The sequence below is a fragment of the Rhinopithecus roxellana genome, chromosome 13, assembly GCF_007565055.1.
Source record: "Rhinopithecus roxellana isolate Shanxi Qingling chromosome 13, ASM756505v1, whole genome shotgun sequence".
Lineage (NCBI taxonomy): Eukaryota > Metazoa > Chordata > Mammalia > Primates > Cercopithecidae > Rhinopithecus > Rhinopithecus roxellana.
In genome coordinates this window covers 53,561,884-53,581,566 of record NC_044561.1, presented here as the reverse complement: position 1 = coordinate 53,581,566, position 19,683 = coordinate 53,561,884, and the positions used below count along the sequence as shown (strand labels likewise).

The 19,683-nt window shown below is 40.3% G+C and overlaps 1 protein-coding gene across 13 annotated transcripts in view; it reads right to left on the bottom strand.

The window, feature by feature from the left end:
- KCNJ15 (potassium inwardly rectifying channel subfamily J member 15) overlaps positions 1–19,683 on the bottom strand; it is an 85,845-nt gene that overhangs the window by 8,483 nt on the left and 57,679 nt on the right. For 6 of the 13 annotated variants that reach the window (XM_030913871.1, XM_030913868.1, XM_030913867.1 and 3 more), the window contains 2 exons: positions 6,536–6,633; positions 669–4,316 (listed from right to left, as the gene is read on the bottom strand). In XM_030913871.1, coding sequence (XP_030769731.1) covers positions 3,171–4,298 — 1,128 coding nt within the window. In that variant the 5' untranslated portion in view covers positions 4,299–4,316; positions 6,536–6,633 and the 3' untranslated portion in view covers positions 669–3,170. The other 7 variants (XR_004052469.1, XR_004052471.1, XR_004052468.1 and 4 more) reach the window with 5 other exon arrangements.

Sequence of the window (19,683 nt, the reverse complement as noted above, 5' to 3'; positions counted from 1 at the left end):
ACATTAGAAATGTTTCAAAATTCAAATGCCTTTTTGGGTCAGGAATACTCCACTACTTTGGCTCCTCCTTAGCTGGGTGTTGAGTGTAAATCTGTTTTAAGCAGAAGACTGACCAGATATAATAAATTAAGTTTGCTACCTAAATCCTTTGCATAGTAACATGAAAGTATTATCTACAAAGTAATAATAGTAATAATAGTTAAGGTTCGAGGAAAATGGTAAGTTTCAAACCAGATCCAACTTCAGTGCTATTTATTGAATATTATATGATTTGCTGACTTATACATATATTGGTTTTTAAGACACTCTTAAAAACCAGACACTCTTTTTGTTTTTTTGAGACGGAGTCTCGTTTTGTTGCCCAGGCTTGAGTGCGGTGGCGCAATCTCGGCTCACCGCAAGCTCCGCCTCCCGAGTTCACACCATTCTCCTGCCTCAGCCTCCCGAGTAACTGGGAACACAGGTGCCCACCACCACGACTGGCTAAGTTTTTGTATTTCTAGTAGAGAGGGATTTCACCGTATTAGCCAGGATGGTCTTCATCTCCTGACCCCGTAATCTGCCCACCTCGGCCTCCCAAAGTGCTGGGATTGCAGGCGTGAGCCACCACGCCCGGCCATAAACCAGAAACCCTTAAGACCAGATGTTTAGATAAACTGAAACAACTATTTTGTTTGATTTTTATTTGAATTAAATTTCCAATTTTAATAGAATGTGATTTCAATATTATCTAAATGTAAATTAAGATATATTTTAAGGTGATATTTCTACTCCAATATTTGTTTTGAGTGTGTAGAGCAAAAGGTAAGATGATCAAGTCTTCCAAATTTGGCTGAAATTGATACGCTAAATGACAATACAAAAATTTTTCTGAATCTTATGCTATGTCCTTGTACCAGATACAACATAAATGAGCAAGATTTTTAATCAGCATCACATTTAAATTAGCATTGATATAAATACCGTGAAAAGAATTTAATAGTGCAACAGAAAAGGTGTAAACATGCCCATGGAATTATTTTTTGTTGATTATACCACAGTATACAGTAAAAATAGCAAGTATAATAACTAAAAGAGATAATATCTAACTATACTGCCATGTAATATTTTTTAAGGAATGGAGATCTAAAGCAACCTTCCATAAATTTATCAACAGACAAAGAAAAAAAACCTTCTAAATAATTAAAGACAACATCCTCCCTCTTGTTCATGGATTGAGGTTGTTCTTTAAACTTTCACAAACTTTACTCCCATTATCCTTATACACAACTTAAACTAGTTCAGTTCCAGGCCAGGGGTTTTAGCGGCATTTTCTGTTTAATGGGAGGACATTTGCAAATGCAGTAACATCAATATATAGCAGATCTACTGTAATCTATACCATCATTTCACTGATTATCTGAATCCACTTTATTTTCCCCATTTTCTCTGAGTCCCAATGTTCATATTTTTATAGAACCAAATAGATATGAACATATTTGTCAAGGACTTGCTGTCTTAATCGCAAATGTCTTTCACTGATGACTACCATGATTATGCTTGAAGAGCCAGGGCCTGTGTGTGTGTGTGTGTGCGTGTGTGTGAGTGTATGTGTGTGTGGTGGCGGGAATCATGTGTACATCTTTGTACGTATGCAGGGGCTGAATATTCATGGCCACATTCTGCTTGAGTGAATGCGCAAATCTGTCTTTGTTTGAATGAAATGAGAATTCACCTTTTGGACATTTAACCAGTCATAGCCCAGTTATTTTTTGCGTCAAAGGAATGCAGGGCACTGGACCCCTGAATTTTGCCTGGAGCAAAATGTCACCTCTTGGTATGAGCTTTATTTAAATAGCGGGGGTATTCTTTATAGGTTTGAGATTTTCAAATCTTGTTCATGCATCAAAGAGTCATCTTGTTTATGAGTTCCTTACTTTCAGCTCCTCTTCTTCCTCATGGCCCCATCGGACCTTACAAACTTCAGCATCTGAGAACATTTCCTGTATTGTCAGGCAGCTGAATTTTTCTTTTGTGCTAACTGTAATCAGCAAGCATGACTGAGACAGCAATTACTCTCAAGAGCTTTATTTTGCTCTTGGAATGTCAGGGGATAATTCTATGCAGTTCCTTTATGGGCAAGGCATTTTAATAGATAAGAAATGAAGTGGCTGAAAGAAATATTGGCCAATAATAATGAAATGAAGAGAGGCCAGGTCTGGATGCCATGGGGATACGGGACCCACAGTCAGTTTTCCACATGGCTTCAGAAAGTTGCTTTGAAAACATTGTCCAGAGCAGAGCTTTCAAACTTTTATCGTATACAAATCATCTGGGGTTCTTGTTAATATACAGACACCCCAATTCTGTAAGTCTGGCTGGGACCTGAGAATCTACACGTTACGAATAAGCGCTCAGATGGTGCTGATGCGGTGGGTCTGTGAACCACATTTTGAATGGAAACATTTTGAATGGAAACATTTTGAATGGAAAGAGGATAGTAATTCCAAAACATAAAAATAAAATAAAAAAATAGAGGAAACAATGGCATCAGCCCCATTTTTGTAGGTTTCCACAGTTGTGAATGACAGATCTGATCGATTTCCTTCCATACAATTCAGTTCACTGAAGAAAGGTAAAAATGAAATTACTATATTTTGTGAATACAGACTCGCTCTACCTCTTTTTAGGTATTACCAAATAGACATCATTAGATATAATATTTTTTCTGCTTGAACAAAACAGCATGTTTTAAAGCAGTGAGATCAATGAATACTGAACCACAATTCAACTCTTGGCCATAAGGTTATTGGTTAAATAAATATCTTATATTAGAGCTAATAATCTTGTATAGAAATACAGTTCCTTTTAATGTCAGCAATGCTAAGTGTCTGTTTATCTAACAGGACACTATTCCAATTGCCCTACACCAAGCTCTTAGAAATGTAGCTTTATTTTATACAACTTGAATTATGAGAGTTCACTTTCATTCGAAGCACTTAAAAGGAAATCTCTCAAACATAGAAATGCTGGTTTAGTCACAAGATCAAAGGGAAAGATTGATTTTGTATGTCCGTGCAGTTTTTGAGAATGCATCTACACATTTTCGTTTTCACAGCAATCTTTGTGCTTGATGGGAGTTCTGATGTGGAAACAGCTTGCAGGGTTAAACCTGGATGGCACCCCTAAGATCAGACATTGCTCTGTTGTAATAAAAGTGTCCTCAGTTCTCTTTCCCTCTGATCCTCCTGCCTGTACTTCTCCTCAAGTTTTTGTTTCTCAGAATCTGCACAGTAAAAGGTGCAATCTGGGCTCTTCCGAATCTGTTCAAACTGACTGAAATCAGCCACATATTTTCCATTTTTGGAGAGAGATACCACAGGCACAAACTCAAAACCCCAGTAGATTTCCTCTGGGATATAAGATGTTCGGCTCTGGCAGACAGCGCTGGTGGACTCCACAGTGGCATTGAGGAGGACCACAAGCTCAAACTCCTTCTCCTTTAGGTTTTGGGGTGTGAGGTCTCTCAGGGGGCTCGTCTCATCCAGCACGTGGTAGAATGTCATGGGCAGAATGAGGAAGGGGCTCTCGGAGGAGGAGTCCACGTGGAATTTGACAGTGGCTTGGTTGAGCAGAATCCGCTCCCCCTCCTTGGTGACGTGGGTCTGCAGAAGCTTGCCAGAGAGCTGGCACTGAATCAAGAGGCTCTTCCTCATGTTGGCTACCTGAATCACCAAGCACAGCTTCCCATTCTGCTTGGTGATGACTGCACAGTGACTGAACTTGATGGTCTCAGCCCGCTTTTTGGGTCTCGCAATTTTGGCCAGGAAGGTTCCGGTGATGAAGATCTCAATCAAGGTCGTGATGACCAACTGAGCAACCAATAGGAAGATGGCATGAGGACATTCCTCTGTGATGGAACGGACTCCATAGCCAATGGTCGTCTGGGATTCCAGGGAAAAGAGAAACGCCCCAGTGAGAGAGTCCACTTTCATGATGCAGGGGGTATGATTTGAAATAGGCTCACCAGGTTCTAAGTCCCCGTGAATAAATGCAATGGCGTAGTAGATGACTCCAAAAAGGAACCAGGTCATCACAAAAGTGGCGGCGAACAGGGTGAGTTTGTATCTCCACTTCATGTCGATAACTGTGGTCCACAGGTCTTGCAGGTAGAGTAGGTATATACCATCCACTTTGTCAATTCTCACGTTGCTGTGCCCACTCTTGGACATGACGCGGGGTCTATTGGCCTTGAGCCCAGCCCCGGCAGTGTGCTTCACCAGGGGGGTGCTGGACATGCCGATGTGAATGGCATCCATTGCCAGGCTCTGGAAATACTTAGAGAAATGACAAGGACGTTTCATTATCCCCACATATGGTGGAACTTCCAGAAAATAGGACCATCATGTGAAGTAAGTATGAATGTACATGGAAGTATGCAAGAAAGGAGAATTCTGAGGCAAGATTAACTGATCTATACTTAGGTGGTCAGTAGGGTAAAGTGAGGAGCAGAGACTTTGCATAAAGGCAAACCGGAGTTAAATGCTGACTCTGCAATTCATCAGCTGTGTGACCTGGAGAAAGCTATTCAACCTCTCTGGACCTCTGCTCTCCAGTGTTTTAAATGGCAATACAACCTACTCCTCAGGGATTTTGTTACTATTAAATAAGGTAAAGTGTTAAAACAGAGCCTCGTATTTCAAAATAATAATGTTATGCTGTTTTTTGTGATAACAAACTCTTATGCATATATCTCATAGAGTAATATGTTTACTTATATTCAGCTACCATGTATTCTCAATTATAGAAAATTTAAAATTATTGACTGAGTGTTAGTCCAGTACTGCTATAACTAAAATCTACCACCCATGAAACAGTTCTTGATATGGAGAATATTAGTATACGTTTTTAAAACTCAGTTAGTAGTAATGCATTTTTTAAAACCTATTTTTTGCATGATATTCTTTGTAATAGCAATTCATTTTCCCACTAATCTAATGAATAATTAAGAATCTACAACCTCTCCTAGCTTTGTTATGACTTTGGAAAAAACTCAGTTATGAAACAACCTAAAACATTCTTATAGCAAATAATTAGGCTTTATTAATGACTTGATCAATATGCTGGTTATTCTTGGAAAAGTGCTTCCAATGTCATTTTAGACATGATATTTAGATATGGCACCAAAATTCTACCTTACTCCGTAGAACTAAGCAGAACCAGCAGGAGAAATCTATTTTAAAGAGCAAATGAAAAAGTCAGTAAGTGTAGGCATCTAACATTGTAGTAGGAAAGGCATACCTATAAGAAGTGCTGGGCTTCCATGCTCAGCCCCGGGGAACGCTCTGCTCCATGTTAACAGTCGGAAACAAGCTGTCTGGGAGGCCTCTAGCGTCTTATAGTACCTGCCTGGTGACTGACATACATTTCCCCCACATTCCTTGAAAAAGATAATGTGGGTGATAACAGAGTAACTTTACCTGGGCGGCATGTTTTTCTTCACCTCATTGGTATTTTAAGAATTAAAAATACGTCCCTTTTATTAAGGAACTGATATACAGATTCACGCAATGCTCTTTCTGTTAGAGCAGTATTATCTCAATAGAAGTTTTGAAAGTAATCCTCTGGGCAAATCCCTTCAAGGAAATGGAAACTGTATCCATTAGCAGCAAACACCTGTTCAGGATGCAAAGCGTCTGCTGGGCATTTTAATTTTCCTGTTACATTATTAAGACTGTGTTATTTACTAAATGCCCCCTTGAAATTGATTTTTCCTTAGAAGTCGCATTTTCATTTGCAAAGAAGGGTCATAAATTATTCAAAATTTGTTTACCTTGAAGCAAATTCCACTGTTCTTGGGATCAAGTTAGAAGAAAAGTACAGGATATAATTGATAAACTAGGGCCTTACTATACCCTCAGCAACACTTCTCAGTACAACGAAGAGGAAAGTGACCACAGTCAAGGTTTGGAAATGAAACACCACGCTGGCATGCCCAAATGCACAGACAAGCTTGTAACGTGAGCACCAGCAGAGACAAATGCAGCCTGTCTGCAAGTGACTGCATGCATTTTTTTTTTTAAACTGCTGAGGAAACTGCATGCCATTCAATCCACTGGAATAAAAACAGAGGCTTAAGTTTTCCAGTGTGAGTGATACACAAGTGTCCTGCGGGCACTCAGCCCTCTGCCAGATTCTGGAAAGCTTGGCCCTGTTTTTATGAAGGCAGCACCATGAAGCTTCTGTTTTAAACTCTCTTTCAAAGGGGCAGCAAGCCAGGCTTGGGATGAACTGGACCTGTTTCCTCTTTCCGCTGAGAGCACTTTTGCTGCAGTCCTTTGTATCTAGTGCTGGACTTAATGGCATCTATCATACCTCCTATCAAGGCTTGGTGGACAGAAATCACAGGACAAGACCTAGAGCCTCTGGGTGTGTTGGGGGCAGCATTTCTCAGTGGGAAAGACAGCAGCTGGCAGTCAGCAGTCAAAGGGTGCCATAGCCCTCTCTGTCCTCCTCCCTCCCTCAAGTGTGTGATGCCTTCAGAACCCTCTACTACCTGGTCACTCAATCCGCAGGTCAGGTGTCTTCTTCAAGGCAGGTAGAACGTCCTCGCTCCCCTTCACCCACCTGGCTACCATGGGATTCTGCTACTGCCTGAAAGAAAGAGGGACACATGGGTTCATAGGTGGTTACCAAGGGCACCCCAGTAAGACTGAGCCCCGATGATTTTCTAAGAGTTACACCGTGGCATTTACCTTCCAATCCCTGGAAATCTGGCGCAGTGCACAGAATAGGGTAAAGGCTCAAGGAACGATTTAAGAAGGAAGCTGAACCCCAACCACAGCCCTCACCACACAGTTCCCAGCCCCTGGAGGGAGCTTCGTAGCAAAACACCCTGGAAAGAGAGGGTTAACCCACCCTCATTGAGGCCCGCTATGAACTGACCAGCACACGGGGAGGCAGGAAGGGGAAATGCAGAGGAAGTAAACAGTGAGCGCTGGAAGGGAAGAGTCTAGAATATTTTTACCGCCTGTGGAAATGCATTGCTACTGTTGAGTCATAGGACATTAGAGTGGAAAAGATTGTCAGAACCATCCCACTTGACACAGCTGGGTCCTGGCAGAAAGAATGAAGTCCAAAGTCTTTGGAAGCTAGCCCAGGGTTCCTGTCAGTCCACCACAAAATCCCCTTAAACATTGACAGTTTCATGTAATCCTCTCTAAATTCAAGAGGTTCTTCTGCATCTACTTTTTGAAAATAATTCTTCCTAAGCTATCTGCCTATCTATTATTTATCTTCTATCAATCTATTATCTATCAATTATCTATCTATCTAATCTATCATCTATTATCTATCACCTATCAATCTATTATCTATTTATTACCGATCTAAATGTCTACCTACCTATTATCTATCATCTATCAATTATTGATCTATTACCTATCAATTATCTATCATCTCTATCTATCTGTCATCCATCTGTCTCCACCCATATGTTTTTATGTCTCACACACACATAGGCACACTTATACTTCCTACGTTTCTTCTGATCCACCAATTACTTACAGTTATTACTCTCTTATAGTTGAACTATTCCAAATTAACCTGTGCAGCTTCTTACAGGCTGGATCCTGCCAGTGTGGCCACAGCATGTTTGGCAATCGACCTCTTTGTCAGTGCTCTATGAAGACCCAGAATCTTCTTTGTGCCCATCAATCTTACCCATAGGCTTTATGAATTGCACTTCCTCATAGGCTCTTAATTTACAGAATTTTATTCCTCAGCAGACTTCTTTCATGAAGTTTAAATCATTGTTGATACATACTCTTATTTCATATAATTTTATGTTACTGCCTTAGGTTATTTTCCCTTAGAGATTCTTCAATAGACCTGGCTTAACTTCTAACATGGTAAGCAACAATAACAGGTTCCCAAAAGATAAAAACACAAAGAATGAGAGAAGAATATTTTCTTCTAATTTCCCCTATCTTAAGCTTTTTCCCATTTAAAAAAAAAAAAAGGTGCAACTTGCCACCAGTGCTCATTTAACTTTACATAAACATGCTTTTCCAGGCTGAAGCAAATCTGATTGATTTTCAATGTGAAAATAAAACATAAAAATCGTTCTTGGAGTTATTTCTAAACAGAACTAGCATCAGAATCATCTGAATCACTGGAATCTACTATTTCAGAAAAATCGGATTCATCAAATGAATCTTTGGCCAACAACTGTTGGAGATCGATGTTAACATCCTGTATAGGAATGCTGTGTTTTCCAGGATTTGACATTTTCAGCAGTCGATAATTACTATATTTGGTGAATAAAAATACCACTACTAAAAACAGAATGTTATAAATAGAATGATGTCTTTTGTTTCCAAAGTTGATATACTAGAGTGACATGAAAATAATAATAAAAGAGATATACTGTGTAGCAAAATCATCTCCAGGTAAATGCTGCAGCCTCAAGCGATGCCAGTGAGTATTCTCAAGGCAAATGGGAAAAAGGTTAATCTTCCCAGCTAAGCAATATTTCACACAAACCATTATCTGTTTTCTTTAATTTCTGGAAGTAATGTTTATTTCTGGAGTTTTTGTTATATCGTTTCAGTTTGTGGGTTGGGGTTGCAATTCTTTGAATGGTGATATCTACCTAAGTGAAGTTCTTACAACTATCGAATGGATAGGTCAGTATCACTTTCTCCTACTTCAAACCAGTAAAAGATTTACGATCTGAGGTCACTGAGTGCTTATGCTGTGAACACTTGTTTTCTGAAGTTAAAGGAAAGAAAATAAACACACTCTGAAACAGAATGAAACAGAAGGTACTTAGCTATATGGAGAACTACAGTTCCAGTGCTGGGGACACAGCAAGGAGAATGGGAAATGGAAGGGTAGTACCCATTGCCATCTTGAGGGAGGAAAAAAATTCCATCAAAGACAGAGGCTCTTAAAAGGATGAACAATCCAAAAACCCACCACAGCAAGCTGGAACACACTGTTCCGTCAGAGAAATCAACCTGGAAATGACCAGAAAGCTACTGACCAGTTGGAAGATATATATGAGCAAATAATAGACAAGAATGGAGCCAGAGTGGCCCACAGTGGGAAAGATGCAGATAAATAGTAACTATAGCAATAATAAGATAATGTGATAAATATTCAGACAAGTAATGATAGCAATAAAAGTTCAAATCAATAATGACAATCATCATCATCATAAGTAGATAACACTTAAACCACCACATGCCTGCCACTGTTCTAAGTGCTTTCCACATGGAAACTTATTTAACCCTCACGCCAACCCTGAGAGGTAGGCACCATCATTATCCCCATGATTAGGAAATTAAGGCACAGAGAGGGTAAGCGACTCGCCCAAGTTCCCAACAGCAGACACAGGGCAGTGGTACATTCCACAGCAAGGCTCTTGTGCCCATGCCTGCAACCGCCCTGACGCAGGGGCTCAAGCTTAGCCGTATCAGAATCACCTGGAAGGCTCGGAGTTGCTGATTCAGCGGGTTTGGGGTGAAGCCTGAGAATGTGCACGCCTAACAAGTCCTCAGGTGATGGTGTCTCTGGTGCTCCAGGAACACACACTGGGAACCACACGTGATATACGGTTTCCCCTTGACAAAGAGCCTTATGGCTCAACTTTCCCTTAGCATCCTAAAATAACATCATTTCACAGAGGCACTGAGAACAGCTGTGTATCCACTCCAGGAATGTACAACCTCTGCCATCCTCATAGTTGAATGCCAACTACCCAGGGACTCAAGGCCATAGATGTTTTAAAGCAGGAATATATGGAGAATCTGGTCAAAACTGTAACATATTACTAACATGTATTATTATAAATGTTATATAAATAGTATATGTTGTAGAATATATAAGCATGTATTGTAACATTTATAGCTATAGGAAATACATATAATATAAATAATTCTAGTAAAAACATTAGCTAAAATTAAGTTCAGATAAATCTTTAATTCCCATAAGAGATTTTCAGCCCTCATTTATGCTAGTCAACCCTTGTGTACATGCTATCACTTTTCTCTAAGTCTCAAAAATGAGCTCCTCCAGATTGGAGAAAGGGGAACCCTCCTACACTGCTGGTGGGAATGTAAATTAGTGCAGTCACTATGGAGAACAGTATGGAGGTTCCTCAACAAACTAAAATTAGAATTTCCATAAGCTCCAGCAATCCTACTACTAGATATAGATCCAGAGGAAATGAAATCAGTGTCTTGAAGACATACCTGCCCTCCCATGTTCATTGTAGCACTATTTCCAACAGCCAAGATGTGGAATACACCCAGTGTCTAACAATGGATGAATGGATAAAAAATATGTGGTATATACACAGTGGAATATTATTTAGCCATAAGAAAGAATGAAATCCTGCCATTTGCAGCAACATGGATGGAATAGGAGGCCATTATGTTAAGTGAAATAAGCCAGGCACAGAAAGACTCATATTACATGTTCTCATGCATATGTGGGAGCTAAAAAAGTGGATCTCGGCTGGGCATAGTAGCTCATGCCTGTAATCCCAGCACTTGGGAGGCCGAGGTGGGCAGATAACGAGGTCAGGAGTTCGAGACCAGTTTGACCAACATGGTCAGTTTAACCAACATGGTCTCTACTAAAAATACAAAAATTAGCTGGGCGTAGTGGCAGGTGCCTGTAATCTCATCTATTCAGGAGGCTGAGACAGGAGAATCACTTGAACCCAGGAGGCAGAGGTTGCAGTGAGCCGAGATCATGCCACTGCACTCAAGCCTGGGCGACAGAGTGAGACTCTGAGACTCTATCTCGGGGTGGGGGGGAAGCAAAGGGGGATCTCATGAAAATAGAGAGGAGTTTAATAGTTACTAGAGACTTTGAAGCGGGGTGAAAGGGAAAAAAAGAATTGAAACCTGCTTATTATCACTGAACTGTATACTTGAAATGCTAAAGATAATAAAACTATATATGCATATTGTACCTCAACAAAAAGATTTTTTTTCAAAAGTATGCATAAAATGGGGATGGTCCAGCCGTCACATGGATGCTTCGTTAGGGAAAATAAATTCAGTTTAAGAATGATTTTTTTTTTCTAGTAAGTACAACATTGATGTCTTTAAAACTTAGAGCTCTGTTAAGCCAGATTTTGGAGGCTTTCAATTTGCCCATCTCGAGGAAACTTCATTCTGTGTTTCAGAGTGAACTAACAAAGCAAAGACCCCACAGAAAAAACATTTCTCACTTACAGAAAAATGGGGAGACAGTGGCTCCCCAAAACCAGGGTTCCTCAACCAGGCCTTCAGTGACCTCATTCCATGCCCATTAACCAGGGTGATGAGGTATAAAGAGTGAACTCTAAATCAAATCGTAACTTTGGATTTCCAGACTAAAATTAACATGTGGTGGATCTCACTTTTAAGCTCTGAAAAGACATAACTTCTTGTTTGTAAGAAAAGTTGTTAAAAAGCTTTTTTGCTTTTTTGCATATCAAATGTTTCTGTTAAATTAATTTTTCAATGATCTCTTTGTCCAGAAATAAAAAATGCCTGGATTAAATTTGACTAAGTATCACAGTTTTAAATATTAAGTAGAAAACAAAATGCTTGACGAGAATCTACTTGGGGTTCAGTGAGCGCCGGAGGTTTAAAACAATTGAGAATAAAGGCTTCGCTCTCCTCCTTGGGCTCCCTCGACTGTGGTCACAGGAGCACATGCACCACGACCTTTGGCCTTGGCCTTGGGCCATTTTCCTCCCTACACTACAGAGCAGTGAAGGATCCACTTTAAAAGCTGGTCTGACTGTTTTAAGTCCAGCTTTTAACTCATCCATGCCAACCAAGGGCACAGATGGCTTTGCCAAGTGGCCTCAGAAACAGACATGTTCATTGAAAAAGAGCAAAGTGGACAAAGTAGATTCTCAGCAGATTCCAGAAGGCAATCCTTCGGTTTGTATCTCCTGGGGAAATTCTACTTTGCTTCTGCAAAAACACTTTTTCCTTAGGCTACTGAGGACTGAGGATGGCCCAGAAAGAATGACAGCTCCTCGGAGGCTCCAGAATCACTCATTCTCCTCCAGGGGAATTCTCAGGATTTCAGGGGAAGCACCAGTTGAGATGACAGCACACTTGTAAGCTAGTTTCCTGTCAGTGGCCTGTGTTTGGAAGATGTGTTTGAACTTGGAAACTATTGGTAGAGCTGTGACAATTTGGGAGGTTGTGGTTGATGTATGTTGCTCGCAACTATTTGCTGTGCCTCTCAGCTGGGTCCATCCACAAAGGATCCTTCCCTGGGCCTGTCCCTGCCGGGGTGGAGTGGGGATGGGGTGTGTGTTTCCTACTCCCTTGTGTCAGATGTGGCCCAGTCACCTGCTTTGGCCAATGGAGTGTGAGCAGCAGTGACCCACACCATGCCTGAAGAGAGGTATCGGGCTCATCACATGGCTTGCCTTGCATGTGGGTGGGTCATGGATTGGGCTGTTCCTTCCTTCTGGGAAGTGGGAAGAAGGAAACCTGGAACTGAGCCATAATTCAACTACAGCTGACTTGAAACACAGGTGAGAAAAATTCTTGTTGCTGTAAGCCACACAGTTCTTAGAGTTGTTAGCAAGGCAAAACCTAGTGAAACCTAACCACAGAGACACTCACTATTAACACATTTTTTTTTTATCTTAGGATTATACGCCTGACCTAAAAGGTACTGCATTTAAAGGAAAGATGTAAAGTTCTGAAATATCTTTTTTTTTTTTTTTTTTTTTTTTTTGAGTAGAGATAGGGTTTCACCATGTTGGCCAGCTTGTTCTGGAACTCCTGACCTCAGGTGATCCGCTCACCTCAGCCTCCCAAAGAGCTGGGATTACAGTTGAGAGCCACTGCACCCAACCGAGTTCTGAAATAGTCTTAATGTAAACTCTGAATGTTGGTCTATGACTAAACACTGATTACAAAAAGAACCCACATTTAACAAGATTGTAATGGAAAGAATGACTTGCCTTAACCCTAAGAACAACATAGAAAAGGTGACTAATTCTCTTTTGATTACTTCTGAGTCAATATTTACATGTATCATGACAAGATAACTTTTTAGGGAAAGTTGTAAGGGCATCATATCCTATCATTCTAATATTTTGTGGAGCAAGAAGCCCCAGTTTAAGGACCTAGTGGCCTCAGGATCTGTAATCACATAGACACACTGGGCTGCCCAGGTACCACTATCATAGGTCATTGACAGCTTTCATTTGGGAAGGGACAGCTTAAAAGGGTCCAGGCACTTTTCAAAGCAGTTACAGATACTATCATATTGAATCCTTCTCTTTACCTTGGGAAGAAATTATTTTCTCTATTTTCTAGGTGAGGAAACTAAGCTTAGAGAATTTAAATAATTTACATGCATTCACAAAGTTAACAAATGGAGCACCCAGTGAGCAAACCAGCTCTGTCTGTTCCCATGGCTGCACTCCTATCTTAACCACCATCATCGGCATTAGCTTGCAAAGGAGCCTCGTGGTGCAGTGTGACAAAGCTAAGTTCCTGCTCACTACGCGTCAGCATCCATTATAGATTAAGCATATAATTAATTGACTCATTGCTCACCCTGTGCCAGGCCTGATATTAGGCATTATATATTAATTTAATTCTCACATAGACTCTGAAGTAGGTACTACTATTATTCCCATATTCCAGACAAAGGAACTGTGATATAGCACAAGGTATGTTGGAATCCATAGTCCATGCTTCTGATCTCAACACTGGATCTCTAACTTCAGTGCCCTGTAGAATCACCTGGAGGGGTTGATAAAAATGCAAATGACTGGGCCCCACCCAGAATTTCCGATTCAGCAGATTTGGGGTGCAGCCAGAGGGTCTGTAGTTCTGACAGTTTCCCAGATATCCCTGATGCTGTTAGACCTCAGACTACACTTGGAAACCCACTATTCTTTTCAACACTTAAAAGTTATCTGGAATATGGAGGACATGAATAAGCCAAGAAATTCGATTGTCTAAAATGTATTCTCATTACTTTCAAACAAAGGAATGGAGAGTCACTGGGGTTAAATCTATAAGCACTGCAGTTGCCAGGTGGAGTTTTTAGTTAGAAAATATTTCCTTGGGGATAGAAGTTCGGGTGTAATGTCTTGGCGAAAAGTTGAGAATTGCTGGAAAAAAGCAAACAATCAGTAGAAAATTGCTCTCAGGTTTCTTCCTTGGATCATGGGTATCATTAAAGGAAGCGTTTAGCATTGGCCTGGCTGGGAACATTGGAGGACTGTGGAGAGAACCTAGATTCTAGGCTGGGAAAGTTAAGGCTGGAGGACATTAGGCGTTCTCTTGCTGAAGTGTATGATTCAGGTGTTCCACACACATAAAGGGATTTGTGGTTAAATAATTTTGGAAGGATTTGCCTGCCGGAGCTGGAGCTGAGCCCCCAAACACCCCCTTGTTTTCACTCTTTGGAGAGCCACATTGCACATGTGTTTATTACAGTTTCTGAGATGTCCTACAGTTATAAAACTTGCTTGACTGTAGCTATATATACGTGTGTGTGTGTGTGTGTTTAGCCTTTTTGTGACATTTGAGAACACTGTGAGGAGTGCTGATCTGGTCTAAACTCTACACTTTATATCTGGTGAGATAAAAGGATCAAAAAGCTTGAGTAACTTGTTCAAGGTTACTGAGCCAGTAACAAGGTGAGAGCTGGAAACAAGCTTTTGTGAATCTTCGTCCATTTTATGGGTAGGTATCTCTCTTCGTGGTCATGCTATATGTTGAGATGAGTTATCCATCTCACCGGCTACTGAAGACAGGGTGGCATAGAATAGTGTGACCCCTCTCCCCTCATCCAACCGCAGCATCCCCATCATCAGAAATTCAGGCTCTCAGGCTCCACACTTGAGCTACTGAACCAGAATTTCTGGGGGTGCAGTTCCCCAGAACCTGTCTTCCAAAGAACTCCATTTCCCCAAGCAGTTCGGTAGCTGGAGTTTGCCAGTGATGCCTTGGCAAATTGGAGAGGTGCCCCTCTCACCCTACGATGCATTAGAAAAGCAACAAGTGTTCTTTTACAGACCAATCCACATTTGCATTGCATGTGAGCGTGTAATAATGCAATTTGCCTCTGCAGTCAGATATGTAGCTTTCCCCCTATGTTTCTATTCCATTATTGTTGTTTGAAATTCCATAAGTACTAAAAAAAAATTGTTTTCCATCTCTGAATGTGGTTTGCATAGTTGTTCCCTTTACTCTTCGATGTGAAATCTTTAAAAACTTTTTTTTTAATCTCATAGATCAACCCTTCTCTACTCGACAAAGACAAGTTTAAACAGATACTGGGCTCAACAGGGGACTCATTTTCCATTTTCCATGGCAAAGAATCTGAACACTGGAATAAGCCAGAGGTATCATTTGCTGAATATTTTCATAAAGACAGTTTAATTTCAGGCCCTTTATTTGTGAGAGAGCTGGCTAACCCAAATAAAACATTACACATCTGTCTGTTGTTACGAGTGACCAACCTCAGCTGAACATTATTACTTAATAACAACTAACTTCCCTGTAGAGTGAGAGTGCCGCAGCGGAGGGCAAATGGAAATTTCCTGTGGTTTACCACCCTCGGCCTCTCCCTGCTCCAACATGTGAAGAACTTGGGTAATAAGCATATTCTCCCTCTAATCACAGCGTGGCTTGGACATGCATTGTTGTGAGATGACTGGCAAAACAGGAACACTGATGTCTGGAAGTAAGTGGGGAGGGGGTGAGGAGGCGAATTGTACTGTGTCAGCCTCCGTAATGCACTGTTCAATTTTCTTTTTCTCTTTTTCTTTTCCTTTTTTTTTTTTTTTTTTTTTTTTGAGATGGAGTCTGTCTCTGTCACCCAGGCTGGAGTGGTGTGGCACGATCCGGCTCCCTGCAACTTCCACCTCCCAGATTCAAGCAATTCTCCTTCCTTAGCCTCCCAAGTAGCTAGAATTACAGGTGTGCACCACCACACCCAGCTAATTTTTGTATTTTTAGTAGAGATGGGGTTTCACCATGTTGGCCAGGCTGGTCTTGACCTCAAGTGATCCTGACCTCAAGTGATCCACCTGCCTCGACCTCCCAAAGTGCTGGGATTACAGGTGTGAGCCACCGTGCCTGGCCCCAATTTTCTCTTTAGGAAAGAGATTTCTTCAATAGACTTGTGGAATTTCACTATTTTTGTCTGGATTAGTCCAAACCTAAAACAGAGGAGAAGATGGCTCAAAACAGTACCATTTGGTTAAGGAGAAGGAAATCCACAGCATTTGGGTTTGTCTGACTGTGGCGTTAAGTCAGAGTGGAAGGCTTCTGTTTTTGCAGACAATACTGGTTGAGAAGCAAGTATTTTATTTTATTTATTTATTTTTGACAGTCTTGCTCTGTTGCCCAGGAGAGTGCAATGTTGCAATCTGGGCTCACTGCAGCCTCCACTTCCTGGGCTCAAATGATTCTTGTGCCTCAACCTCCCAAGTAGCTGTGATTACAGGCATGCACCACCATACCTGGCTAATTTCTGTATTTGTAGTAGAGACGGGGTTTAACTATGTTGGCCAGGCTGGTCTTGAATTCCTGACCTCAAGTGATCTGCCCGCCTCAACCTCCCAAAGTGCTGAGATTACAGGTGTGAGCTACCGTGCCTGGCTTAATGTGTTCTTTTATTTAATGAAACTTCAAAGTGGACATGGTTGGAACATTCACAGGAGATGACATGTGGGAAGTAAGTAGTGATGCTGGTTTTCTTAACTCCTGTTTCTGTAAAACATGAGAAGCTGCTTGAGACTGGATCATGCCTTTTTAGGCTACATCATTATATAATTTGCAATACTTCCAAATTGATTTTCCTTTAAATCTCTATCTCTCGCTAAGATGTTGAGTCTGCCACTTTTTACCACTCACATTTATCTTTCTTTGCTTCACATTTATAATATTTTGCACTGTGATGAAGGCACGGAAACATAGAAAGCACGTTATAAATATGGGTACCGATTTCAGGCTGGCTTGTTTTCTGGCCTCATGCTGACTACTACATTTTCTTTTATTTGAAATAAATGTGGAGTTGTCAGTCTCTGTAAATTGATGACTAATGGGCTTTGATGTAATTCACCTGCATGCAAAGGTAAACTTCTTATCTTTATTGGCATTCATATTAGTTATTAGCATGAATGTCATCCCAGGCAATGGAAATTACGACTTGTGCTTGATTTAAAACCAAGTTATTTAACAATGGGATGAAATTCAGTCTCACTATCAGTCTACATTTTGACCACATTTCTCTGATACAGAAATTGTATCTCAGTGAAACACAGTTTATACCAAAATCTACTTTAAAGACTGGTAGGATTTCTCAGTTGTTTGCTTGTCACAAAGTTGAAAACAGATTCTGTGATCATTGAGTGATAATAAGAAATGTAGAACTTAAAAATATCTTCACATTCAATAAAAAATTAAGACATTTGGCAGTTAACTAATTTCCATCACTGTATGGTGTAAGAAAACACATTCTAACCATCTGTAGTTAATTAGCTGGAGGACTATTGGCCCAAATTTGGTGTTTTTAGAGTTGCCAGATAAAATACAAGATGCCCAATTAAATTTGAATTTCAGATGGACAGCAAATAACTTAGTGTAAGTCTGTCACATGCAATATTTGCTATATGCTTATACTAAAATTATTCATTGTTTATTTGAAATTCAGAGATGTATATGTACTATTTACATATATGTATCTATAGATATACATAGTACAGAGTGGCCGTACATTTGTATTTGCTAAATCTGCTAAATCTGGCATCTCTAGGGAAATGCAAACTTGTGCTCAAGAGTCATTCCTAAGGCCAAGAAACTTAAAGACAGGGTTTAACGTAAAGACATTCTTCTTGGAAGAAAAAAAGCAATCCAGATTTTCCCAGTACTAAAAACTCTGAAAACAAATCTAACCATTGTGGGATGGGGGCATAGCCTTTTCATGCATGCCTTAGCAGAGGTGTCAGAAAAGCTAAGAAGCTTGTCTCCTTTTTAAGATATCAGCTCAGGGGCTCTTAACATTTGATGTTATGGTCTTTATTTGGTGGACTAGTGAGACACATGCCTGGCTTCTCAGAATGAACTGTTCAAACAGATAAAAGCAAAGTCACAAAGATTACAGAAGACACCAATGATATTAAAATGCACCTATTACGGTACTGAAAAAACAAAATTATACGTTTCCAAGCATTAAATCAGAGCTAATGTTCTGAAGGTGTGGTGAGCAGCAATGTCCTTTCAAGGTCTCTGAAATGGCTGGAATGTGATATTGAAATGTCTGTGATTTCCACTACGACAAAGTCACAGTTGCAGCTAGTACATCTGTGGTTTGTTGCACACACTCAATACAAATTTTAGTTAGAGGCCATTTAAAATAAACTGCTGTTCTTTTCCCCTCATGTGAGATCGTGGATTCTCCTGAGTTCTATCCATATATTCTCCAGGCTTCATAGCCCTGGGATTAAATCTGACTGTGGATGAAGTTTCTAAATGCTATAGATATTGCCAGTAATTCTGGTAATACCACAGAATCAGACCAACCTATAGAATTTTCCTTGATTTATTCCACTTGTACACAATCTCTTGACATGTTTAACAGCCATCTCAGATACTGTGTCTTTTATAAACATTGGCTGCATGCTTAACAAAATCACAGCTAATCCCCTTTCCAGTAGGATATCCTTGCAGGCACTAGTGTTAGTAATGAACATCACATTGGTGCTCATGTGACTGGAACAGTAAGACCAATGAGGAGACATTCCAACATCTTCTACTCTAGAAGTAATGGTACATTTTCTTCTGACATTAAAAACAGAGGGGGAAGTAACAGAAAACAGCTCAGATACATACATAATGCTTGGTCTTCATAGCCTTACTGTAGCACTTCTCAGAAGTAGGAAGGAGGATTTTTACAGCTAATATACCACTCAGTCACATACAACTTTATATTGCCATGGTTTCATCATAACTCTTACCATGAAAGAGAAAGCTTACCCACCTAGAGTATTAATTGAGACAATACTCCCTTTCATAAATCCTCCGGTATCTCCCACTGCTGACAAGACAAATCCTGAACACCTTGGAAAACCAAAAAGACTCTTAAGCCCTGGCTCTCGCTCCCTCTCCAGCTTTATTCACCTCAGAACAGAGCCTGGGTGTATACTTGCCCCTTCCTGAGCAGCTGGGTGCCCTCTCAGCCCACATCTGGCACATGCAATTCCTTCCTGAAGTTTCTTCATTTTCTCCCTTTCTTGGTTAACTCCCCCCATCCTTCAAAAGTCAGGTTGAACATTATCTCTTCTGTACTTAAAAAAAAATAATTCTTTAGAGGCAGTATAGTGTAAAGATTAAGAGCACGAGACCCTGCTTCTGTTAACACCAGCTGTGTGACTTTGGACAACTTTCTTGACCCCTTTGAGACTCGGTTTCCTCATGTGCAGAATGACAATGATGATAATTTCTATGCTTCATAGGGTCGTGTGAAGTAAAAACATATAAAGCACCATAAAACTCTGCCTGCTCATATGATTAGTATAATGATTAGTATTAATCATTATACAAGTGTTAACTGTTATCATCATATGCATACCACAAATAAAACATAAAATATGACTTATCAAAAGAAATCACATTTACCACAGATGAACAGCAGAGGGTTCATATAAAA